Source organism: Amphimedon queenslandica, unplaced genomic scaffold (genome assembly GCF_000090795.2).
Source record: "Amphimedon queenslandica unplaced genomic scaffold, v1.1 AMPQUscaffold_13313, whole genome shotgun sequence".
Classification (NCBI taxonomy): domain Eukaryota; kingdom Metazoa; phylum Porifera; class Demospongiae; order Haplosclerida; family Niphatidae; genus Amphimedon; species Amphimedon queenslandica.
Genome location: NW_003546451.1, coordinates 56,440 through 67,843, shown reverse-complemented (window position 1 = coordinate 67,843; position 11,404 = coordinate 56,440). Strand labels below are relative to the sequence as shown.

The following is an 11,404-nucleotide window of genomic DNA, read 5'->3' as shown; positions in this document are numbered from 1 at the left end:
GAACACAGACATTAATAAATAATAATAATAATTATATACAATACATGAGATGATTTGATATGATATTATAATTATTAATTTGGTATTATTCCTTGAATGCACTCAGTTTATTTGTGATATCACTCAGGCCAGCCTAAAAAAATTTAAAGTTCTCTTTAATTTTTTCCTCCCCTCTCTCCTTACCTTGCTTCTACTTCTCTCTCCTCTCTTCTCTTTTCCCCCCTCTCTCTCTCCTTACCTGGTGGTCATTTCTTCTAATCCTTTTTCCTCTTTTATTACTATGAACTGCTGGAGTATCCCTTTTAAGAGTCCTTTTAGGAGCCCTGTCTTGTCTCATTTTACTCGACAAGCTTGGTTCTTGGTAAGACTGGACCAGAGATGCACAAGCTCTTCTGGGCCTACTACTTATTTCACCTAATAAAAAAAGAATTTTAAAGGCACATGTACAAGAATACTTAGCTACAACAGTAGTAGTCAAAGTATACTGTACTTATATTTTCTTGAGTATTGTCAATGTCAGTACTCAATGTGTGAATTCCTGTAGACTGCAAGCAACCCTTGCTGTTGCTAACACTAATGGTTTCAAATTCTAACAGGTCTGTCTCCATATCCTGTACACCATGTGTCTCCTGTACTGGGGTCGATGAGGAGGGTTGTGTGTGAACTGGGGTCGATGAGGAGGGTTGTATGTGAACAGAGGAGGGTTGTATGTGAACGGGGGTAACTGAGAGAGAGGAGGAAGAGGAGGAGCAAGGTGTTTCAGTTAAGAGTGTTCGAGCATATGTTAGACTCTGTTCCATGTTATGTATAACTTTAGCTAATGACTGGATGAGAGGAGAAAGAGGAATTGGTAAAGAAATATCACAAGTATCCACTTTTGGTATAATATTTTTGGATAAGTCATACTTCTTGTGTCTTGTGTGCTGGTAGTAGCTGGCCCAGTCTTGTCTCCAGGCTACTGACTTGCTCCATTAGTTGCTGGCGCTCTTTCTTTAATTCTATGTTCTGTACAAATAGTTTACGATTTTCTTGACGTGATCCATCTAAAAAAGAAGACAGTTCTAAATTCAATGCAAGGTAGTTATTAATTTAATAATGAGCTCCACCCTTTGTGGGTGTGCTATCTGCATCTGCAAAAAATTAATTACAAAATGGCGTCCTTTGGTGAGGAAGAGGCGAAATTTTTCAGAGAGAATGGCTACGCTGTAATAAAAGATTTCTTAAGCGAGGATGAATGTCAGATGCTAAGAGAAAAAATGGCCTCGGTTATATCAGAAGAAGACTTCTCCCAGCATCCTGTGATAACCTTCAGCACTGAAGAACAGAAGCAAAGGCAAATCCAGGAAGAATATTTTCTAACCTCGGGGGATAAAGTACGCTACTTTTTTGAAGAAGGTGCAGTCGATAAAGAGAGCGGGAAAGTGTCTGTACCGATACCTCAGGCTATTAATAAAATAGGTCATGCTTTGCATGTTCACGTGGATGAGTTTAGGAACGTTACGATGAGCGAGAGAGTTAGGAGTGTCGCTAAAGGCCTTGGGCTAAAGAACCCTGTGATACCACAAGGAATGTACATATTCAAGCAGCCTCGTATTGGAGGTGTAGTCACACCTCATCAGGACTCAACCTTTCTCTACACGACTCCAAACTCTCTCGTTGGGTTTTGGATCCCTCTTGAAGATGCCGAGATTGAAAACAGCTGTCTTTGGTTCGTGCCAAAGAGCCACGACCAAGAGCCGACCAGACGACTCAAGAGGGTGACCAAAAATGGAGCCTTCACTACTCAAATCGAGGGAAAAGATAGAGAGGAGCCTGAAGAGAACTACAAGGCTTGTCCAGTTCCCAAAGGATCCCTGGTGCTAATACATGGGAATGTTTTGCATAAAAGCGAGCCGAATGTTTCAAATCGCTCGCGTCATGTCTACACCTTTCATCTTTATGATGCAGGGACATCAGAATGGAACAAAGACAATTGGTTGCAACCATCTCCTTCTGTCCCTTTTCCTGCTCTCTATTAATCTAGGGACCGTGTACCACATTCATTATATTTGGACCTCATTTAAGTTATTTTTGCACGAGTATAATAATTATTTCTGTTATTATTACCAAGTGCTTGAACGAGTTCTTTGTTTTTTGTCCTTAAAGCAACTAACTGATTTCGTCCTGTAAAAAAAATATATATATAATTATAAGAATAAAATCATTGCTATTATACTTGTAGCCATTCTCCTCCTTATCAACTTTCTTTATTTCAGCTACTCCCCCAGTTGCTCCTGGCAACTATTAATGAAGTTAATTGCTAGTTATTAATCCCGTATATCTCCATCTCCGCATATTGTCTCCGGTTATTTTTTAATGGGCGGGTAATTTGAAGGAAGAAGCATCGTGAAGACACGAGGAGAGAGAAAAGAAAACCTCACAGCAATAATGGCTTCTCATTTCATCCTCAACTCTCCCCCGGCAGATTTCCTTGACTTTTTCTCCAGTGATATGCAATTGACCCAGCCTAATATGTAATAGCATTTTATTATTGTTATTATTATTATTATCGTAATTCATTTACACGCTTAAGGTCACATTTAGATGAAGACTCCTTCTCATCTGTCCTGCCATCAAGTGGACGGAACAAAGACATTTTAGGTCAGTCCCTTCCTCCTGGAGGGGAAGGATTCTTCGATCATTTGTCATCTTTTGGAGGAGGAGGCAGTGACGCAATAAATGGTAATTAATAAATATTTAATTTATTTATTTTTTGAGGTGCTCAAATCGGCTATTTAAAAGGGTTTTTTTTTATTTTATATTTTTAGTACTTTTTGTTATGCATCCATTGTCCATCATCATTATTATTATTTATTATTATTATTATTATTATTATTATTTATTTATTTATTATTATTATTATTATTATTTCATTAGATATAGGGAATATTGGATTATTTAGTTCGCCATCAGTAGTACCAGCTACTCCAGTCCATACCAATAGACAGCAGTTTACAATACTCCCACAGACTGAAGACCAGAGACTACCATTTACTTGTAAGAGATCAATGATTTAATAGTGATTTACATATGTACATGTACATGTACATGTATAATATATAATAGTGAATTAGAAATCATGTATATGTACATGTACATATATATAGTAATTAGTGTGTACACTGTACATGTGTGTGTGTGTGTACAATTTATATTTCATTCTTTATCATTGTCATTCCCGCTCTCCTTCAGATAATGATTCTGCTACTGATACTTCACATACCATTGGTCTTAGACCTGTTTCTGAAATACGTAAGCCTATAACAATAGAGGAACTAATTTTATCTCTTTCTCTTCCCCCTCTCTTTTAATTTTTAATTAAAAAATAAAAATCCTTCGCTCTTTTAATTTTTAATTTTTTCTTTTTTCTCCCCAGCTCAACGATATCAAAGCGTCTTTCAGTCATTCTCTCATTTTAATTTCATCCAGTCCAAAGTGTTTGATGATGTTATGTACACGGACACTCATTTGGTCACGTCGGCTCCCACTGGCAGCGGAAAGACCGTCATATTCGAGCTAGCCATAGTCCGTATACTAATGACAATGGCTCACTCGTTTAACTCGCTCAAAATTGTTTATGGTAAGCAGCGACATGTGCATATTATAGTCTTCAATCAGAATACATGTACATGTAATAATAGGTGTACTATAGTACAGGGACTTTGGCTAGATTTTGCTAAAAACATCACAGAGAGAATTCTTCATTTTTATTACATATTCTGATGCATATACATGTTCTTATGTTGTGTAGAAAGTTTGAGTTGGTTCCGATCAAGATTGGAATTATTACAAATTTTTAAAGTTGCTCCAAAATTGAGCCAAAGTTCCTTGTGTTTCATGAATGATATTTTTTAATTTGAGTGAATTTTCTTTATTTTCAGTTGCTCCCATTAAAGCACTCTGCAGTGAGAGGTACGAAGACTGGAGCTCAAAGTTTGGACGTTTTGGACTAAAATGTGCTGAATTGACCGGAGACAGCCAGTTAGACGATTATTTTGAACTTCAGAATGCTCAAATCATAATGACAACCCCAGTTAGAGATTGAGAGAGAGAGAGGAGTAGAGAAAGAGAAGTACATGTATGTGCAAGAGAGAAAGAAGATACGTTTACATGTAGGAAAATACATGTGTATTTTTTGTAGGAAAAGTGGGATAGCATGACTAGAAAGTGGAGAGATAACAAATCACTTGTTCAACTAGTGCAACTCTTCCTATTAGATGAGGTCAGCATAATACTGATATTGATATTAATACTGATATTGATATTGATACTGATATTGATACTGATACTGATATTGATATTGATATTGATACTGATATTGATATTAATATTGATACTGATATTGATACTGGTACTAATAATATTAATCCTTTCCTGTATTATGTACGTTGCTCAGATTCATCAGCTCAACGATGAGTCCAGAGGTCCAACAGTCGAAGCCATTGTTAGTAGAATGAAAACCGTCCGCTCCTCAGTAGCAGGAGAGACTGGAGGCAGGAGACTCCTGAGGTTTATAGCAATATCTGCTACTTTACCAAACATTGACGATGTGCGTAAATAAAAACATAAAAAATATATTTATTATTATTATTTTTATTGTATCTATTTATAGATTGCTAGTTGGCTTGGTACTGAAGAACAGCCTGCAATAATGCATAGGTACATGTACATGTACTGTATAATGTTTATACTATATGTATTATAATATTATTTCTATTTTTTCTGTCCATACATCTCCTGCATTCATTCTCCTACTCTTAGTATTGATGATAGTCACAGACCTGTGCAGTTGCGTAGGGTCGTCTTAGGGTTTCCTGATGCTAGCACAGAGTTTAAGTTTGACCTCTCGCTAAACTATAAGATCAGTGGAATCATACAGTGCTACTCTGATCAGAAACCGACACTAGTGGTAAGAATGGAGAGAAGAATGGGGAAATTTTAATCATTAACTTTGTTCCTTTTTTGTTTTTTATTACACCATTCCTCCTTCAATTGTCCTCTTTCTCTTGAATTTTCTCTTTTATTTTCTTTCATTTAAGTTTTGTGCTACACGCAAAGGGACCCAGCAGGCTGCTGGCATTTTAGTTAAAGATGCTAGGTTTGTGATGAATGTTGAACACAGAAGAAGGTAATAATGTACATGTACTTAAAATTGAAAAAATTATACTGCACAAAATGTATAATAATTAAATTATTATACACTTTTGGACACACAGGCTTCAGTCTGCTGCTAGTTCTGTTAATGACAGCAAACTAAAAGGTATTGGAAGTAGTAATTTATTTATTTCATTTTGATTGTGTTAATGCTAGAGCTGATAGTGTATGGTGTTGGGTATCATCATGCAGGGATGAGCAGTAATGATAGAAAACTCATTGAGACAATGTTCACTAATGGAGAGCTACCAGTCCTTTGTGAGTTCATTTGATGTCTAGTGTATGTATTCTGTACCATGTACATGTAGAAAGTTTAAGCCATTTCCGGCTTTTTAAGAAATAGCCATTTGTAGCAAATTTTCTGAAAAAGCAAAGGTCCATGTTTTTTGAAATGGCTTCGAAATCCCCCTCCCCCAATTTTTATTACTTTTTTGATACACAACACACTATTTTTCCAAACTCAACTACATGTATGTGTCTCTTCTACAATCTAATAACAATTAAATCACAAAATAAAATCTAATAATGATTAAAATTAATCACAAAACATATTCTAATAAAATAAGTCCTATACACACTTTTCAGCAAGGTTCTGTCTTTGCATGTTCAAATTTCATTTGGCATACAACTCATAGAAGCTGACAGGAGCATCCTCACCAGCTGTTCCCTCATCTCCACACACCCTCAGCTCAAGGTAGTCAGTAGTGGTAGTACCAAGTACCTTATTGAACCATGGAAGACCAGTAGCATTACAGCAATTACCTTCAAGACTACCACATCCTTTACCATCCCACAATGGATCAGATGCATAGAGAATCTCTTGCCAGCCATCAGTAGCAGGATTACCAGATTCACAGAAGTAGTCATTACCAATGAAAGGCAGAACTGGGTCTTGAGAACCATCTTGAGAACAAGGGCAGTTGTAAAAACCTCCGGCATGAGTAGTAGCTTCATGCAGTCCAGCCATTAGTGTCCAGACATGTTGACGAGGAGACCCACGAGTGATACTAACACCATCAACATAATGAGAATTGATGTTGTTTTCATGAGGATTAGCATCAGTTGATCCATACTGATATCCCACTACTCTACCACACACTTGAGAGTAACTGATACCATTAGATGGAAACTGAACTGATGTACAACTGCCTCCACTTGATGTTGTTCTACCACAAGCTCTAACTCCTCCTGACTGGTACAGTCTAAACTCAGAAGGACAGTTCTCTGTAGAATCAGTCATATCCAGATATGCTAGTCTTGTCCATCCTCCTCCTGAACCACACAGCTCCTCCATATTACAGTAAGTAGTATAAGTAGCAGTAGTATTTGCCAGTAGATACAAACCTGATGGACTGAGTGGTTGTCTCTCCTTAATCTCTTTACAAGAGGTAGGTAAAGCAGTCGAGTCATTGTGTAGTACTAATAGTTCTTGTGCTATTAGTAGTATATCATCAGCCACTCCAGCAGTAGAGATACTGGTGTCTTCTAGATTAGAGAGAGTGTTGACAATGTCTATTAACTTTTGTGCAGAATCTGTTGTAGTTTGTAAGATTTGTTCATTTAATTCAGTGAAGTTTGGAGAGCTCTGAAGTAACTCGAAAGTATTTTGTGCGACACCATTAGCCCATTGATTGAAATTAGGAAGGGTCTGATTAACTTTAGATACAACACCATTAGCCCATTGATCAAAATCAGGAAGGGTCTGGTTAACCTCAGAGACAACACCATTAGCCCATTGATCAAAATCAGGAAAGCTCTGTGTTACATTGCTGTTAACTTTAGACACAACACCATTAGCCCATTGATCAAAATCAGGAAGGCTCTCTGTTACATTGCTGTTAACTTTAGACACAACACCATTAGCCCATTGATCAAAATCAGGAAAGCTCTGTGTTACATTGCTGTTAACTTTAGATACAACACCATTAGCCCATTGATCAAAATCAGGAAGGCTCTCTGTTACATTGCTGTTAACTTTAGACACAACACCATTAGCCCATTGATCAAAATTAGGAAGGCTCTCTGTTACATTGCTGTTAACTTTAGACACAACACCATTAGCCCATTGATTAAAATCAGGAAGGCTCTGTGTTACATTGCTGTTAACTTTAGATATAACACCATTAGCCCATTGATCAAAATCAGGAAGGCTCTTTGTTACATTGCTGTTAACTTTAGATACAACACCATTTGCCCATTGATTGAAATCAGGAAAGCTCTGTGTTACATTGCTGTTAACTTTAGATACAACACCATTAGCCCATTGATCAAAATCAGGAAGGGTCTGGTTAACTTTAGATACAACACCATTAGCCCATTGATCGAAATCAGGAAGGGTCCGGTTAACTTTAGATACAACACCATTAGCCCATTGATCGAAATCAGGAAGAGTCTGGTTAACTTTAGATATAACACCATTAGCCCATTGATTGAAATCAGGAAGGCTCTGTGTTACATTGCTGTTAACTTTAGATACAACACCGTTTGCCCATTGATTGAAATCAGGAAGGCTCTGTGTTACATTGCTGTTAACTTTAGATACAACACCATTAGCCCATTGATCAAAATCAGGAAGGGTCTGGTTAACTTTAGATACAACATCATTAGCCCATTCAGTGAAGTTAGGAGGAACAAAACTTCCAGCTCCAGCAATAGCTCCAGTAGTAGCTGTACTGCTGGTACTGGTAGCATCTTTAGCAGACAATAGCACCAGTAATAAGCAAAGTATTACCACCAGTAGGAATACTATCAGACACAGCAATACAGCAATAACAACCAATGGTGTACTCCATGTTGACTGCTTTGATACTTTATTCTTTATTGCCACTTCTGTTGATTGAGCACCAGCACTATGATCCCTCCTTGCATTAATATTGAAATCAACCATTTCATAAGGATTCTCCTGACTCTGCATAGGAGCTGATGACATGTCCTCGTATTTTTCCTTTTCTTCCATTGTTGATGCAGCTTAATTTAAACAGTTCCAACAAAGAAGCTAGTCTTACATTCATATAGTAATATCAGACTGTCAGTATACATAATATCTTGTGAGTATAGTAGATATGATCTACTACCAAGATTGTAATCCTCTTGCTAAGTATAGGTATAAACTGCAGTATGTACTTGTTAGTAGTAATTATGAATGATAATAGTATATACAGTAGCAGACATTGTTATTGATTGCATGATTACAATATATTCCCCTTTAAATACTGTGAAGTGAGTAGATTTTGTCTGGTCATACTTTTATTACAAAGCCTTGATTGGTGTGGAAAGTTTGAGCTAATGCTGACTCAATTTTTTGAGTAATGAGCATTTTTAAAATGATCCAAATTAAAAAACCAAAGGCTCTTTGTAGCCCATGGTTTTCTTCAAAAAATGGCTCGAAAATGACCCCAAACTTTTATTACATAAATAGACTTTTTTCAAATTCAACTATTTGTATGTATTTTGTCTCTTCTACAATCTAATAATGATTAAATCACAAAATACAATCTAATAATGACTAAATCACAGAAAATATTCTAATAAAATAAGTCCTATACACACACTTTTTTGTTCAGCAAGGTTCTGACTTTATGTGTTCAATTTTCATTTGATGTACAACTCATAAAAGCTGACAGGAACATCGTCATCACTTTGATCTCCGCAGACCCTCAGCTCAAGGTAGTCAGTAGTGGTAGTACCAAGTACCTTATTGAACCATGGAAGACCAGGAGCTGCACAACAAATACTTTCAAGGCTACCACATCCTTTACCATCCCACAATGGATCAGATGTATAAACGCTGTGTTGCCATGAATTATCAGTAGCAGGATTACCAGATTCACAGAAGTAGTCATTACCAATTAAAGACTGAAGAGTTGAGTTTTGAGGACTACCTGGAGAACAAGGACAGTTGAAACGACCATTGAAATGTAAAGTTGAAGTTTGACTCAGTCCAGCCATTAGAGTCCAGACATGTTGACGAGGAGACCCACGAGTGATACTAACACCATCAACGTAATAAGAATTGATATCGTAGTGACTTGGATCAATGACACTACCATATGGTCCACCAGCATAGTTTCCTGGATAAACAGCATCAGTTGAAGCATATTGATAACCCACTACTCTACCACACACTTGAGAGTAACTGATACCATTAGATGGAAACTGAACTGATACACAACTAGGTCCACTTGATGTTGTTCTACCACAAGCTCTAACTCCTCCTGACTGGTACAGTCTAAACCCAGAAGGACAGTTCACTGTAGAGTCAGTCATATCCAGATATGATAGTCTTGTCCATCCTCCTCCTGAACCACACAGCTCTTCCATATTACAGTAAGCAGTATAAGTAGCAGCAGTATTTGTCAGTAGATACACACCTGATGGACTGAGTGGTTGTCTCTCCTTAATCTCTTTACAAGAGGTAGGTAAAGCAGTTGAGTCATTGTGAAGTGCTAATAGTTCTTGTGCTATTAGTAGTATATCATCAACCACTCCAGCAGTAGAGGTACTGGTGTCTTTTAGATTAGAGAGAGTATTGACAATGTTTATTAGCTTTTGTGCAGAATCTGTTGTAGTTTGCAAGATTTGTTCATTAAATTTAGTGAAGTTAGGAGAGCTCTGAAGTAATTCAACAGTATTTTGTGCCACATCATTGGCCCATTCATTGAAGTCAGGAAGATCAGAACACTTAGCACAGCTACTAGCAATAGCTCCAGTAGTAGCTGTACTGCTGGTACTGGTAGCATCTTGAGCAGACAATAGCACCAGTAATAAGCAAAGTATTACCACCAGTAGGAATACTATGAGACACAGCAATACAGCAATAACAACCAATGGTGTACTCCATGCTGACTGCTTCAATACTTCTTCTGTCGATGTAACACTGGTCCTCCTTGCATTAGTATCAACAGGAACCATTTCGTACTGGTTCTCTTGACTTTGTGCAGGATCTGATGACATTACGTCATACTTTTGCTTTACTTCCATCCTCAAAACGTAAATAATAAAGATGGACCACACCCAAGCACTCCACTAATTATTTATTCATGATGTTTGTATTACATCATGAATACCACGAGTGATACTAACACCATCAACATAATAAGAATTGATATCATAGTGACTTGGATCAATGAAACTGCCATTTGGTTCACCAGCATAGTTTCCTGGACAAACAGCATCAGTTCATCCATACTGATATCCCACTACTCTACCACATACTTGAGAGTACCGTACAGCAGGAAATATTTGCGGGGAATTAAATTTTGTGAGTTTGCAATTCCATTTAAAGTGCAAAATTTAAATCCACAAAATAATGAAATTCATGCATGACCACAGTAGATAATGCTACAATAACCGCTGTCAAAACCGCAAATGTTTAATCCGCAAACCAGGTTATTTTTAAGGATTCGCAAAATTTTTCTCCGCAAAATTAACCAGCTGTACGGTAACTGATACCATTAGATGGAAACTGAACTGATACACAACTAGCTCTACTTAATGTTGTTCTACCACAAGCTCTAACTCCTCCTGACTGGTACAGTGTAAACCCAGAAGGACAGTTCTCTGTAGAGTCAGTCATATTCAGATATGCTAGTCTTGTCCATCCTCCTCCTGAACCACACCGCTCCTCCCCTATATTACAGTAAACAGTTCTTGTTCCTCCTTTATATTCAATAGTTATAGTTCTTTAAAGGACTGTTGGGCCAATACTTTTTTATTTCATCACAAGATACCTCATGAGAACATGATTGTAGAGTTGATGGAATAGAACAGATCAACAGAGCAATGGCAGCACAGAACAACAAAGAATTCCGTTATATTTGTTAATTGTGTTATGAATAGTACACTTACAGGAAACTGTGCCACTTTCTAATTCTGTATGACATAAAAATGTTTACACTGTTGCTGTTTCCAATTCAATTAGCTAACACTACTCACTACTCTACCATGCACAATTAATCGAGACAGCATCTAACTCCTACATGTATAAAAGCATCAAGTATTCTTTTATGCATGCACAATTGATGCTTTCATTTTTTGGCATTTAAAATTCTCTTCTAGACCCACAAAAGTGGTTTAAGTTTTCCACTATAGTTTGCTCTAAACTTGAGAGGACTATGACTTTAGCCACACCCAATCTTTGATGCTTGCACATATTTTTACACTTTTTATTGTCTCAATTGGGCCTAAGAACTTTGTCGTCTCGAAGTACTCT

The 11,404-nt window shown here is 37.1% G+C and overlaps 3 protein-coding genes across 3 annotated transcripts; 2 read left to right on the top strand and 1 right to left on the bottom strand.

Annotated features, from left to right (window-relative positions):
- Positions 1 to 9: 9 nt before the first annotated feature.
- LOC109583303 (uncharacterized) lies at positions 10 to 2,310 on the bottom strand. Its single transcript, XM_019998592.1, has 6 exons — positions 2,216 to 2,310; positions 2,107 to 2,163; positions 907 to 1,043; positions 491 to 824; positions 239 to 414; positions 10 to 133 (listed from the first exon to the last, which is right to left on the bottom strand). Exons 1-6 carry the CDS (start codon positions 2,223 to 2,225, stop codon positions 86 to 88), a joined length of 762 nt encoding a protein of 253 aa, XP_019854151.1. The 5' UTR covers positions 2,226 to 2,310; the 3' UTR covers positions 10 to 85.
- LOC100638221 (phytanoyl-CoA dioxygenase domain-containing protein 1-like) lies at positions 1,112 to 2,156 on the top strand. Its single transcript, XM_003387860.3, has one exon. It carries the CDS (start codon positions 1,152 to 1,154, stop codon positions 2,016 to 2,018), a length of 867 nt encoding a protein of 288 aa, XP_003387908.1. The 5' UTR covers positions 1,112 to 1,151; the 3' UTR covers positions 2,019 to 2,156.
- An 80-nt stretch (positions 2,311 to 2,390) lies between the features above and the next one.
- On the top strand, positions 2,391 to 5,465 carry LOC100638095 (probable ATP-dependent DNA helicase HFM1). Its single transcript, XM_011406752.2, has 13 exons — positions 2,391 to 2,513; positions 2,573 to 2,721; positions 2,917 to 3,036; positions 3,232 to 3,291; positions 3,416 to 3,619; positions 3,921 to 4,072; positions 4,181 to 4,261; positions 4,436 to 4,588; positions 4,652 to 4,698; positions 4,801 to 4,948; positions 5,079 to 5,167; positions 5,256 to 5,299; positions 5,350 to 5,465. Exons 1-13 carry the CDS (start codon positions 2,428 to 2,430, stop codon positions 5,463 to 5,465), a joined length of 1,449 nt encoding a protein of 482 aa, XP_011405054.1. The 5' UTR covers positions 2,391 to 2,427.
- Positions 5,466 to 11,404: the final 5,939 nt, after the last annotated feature.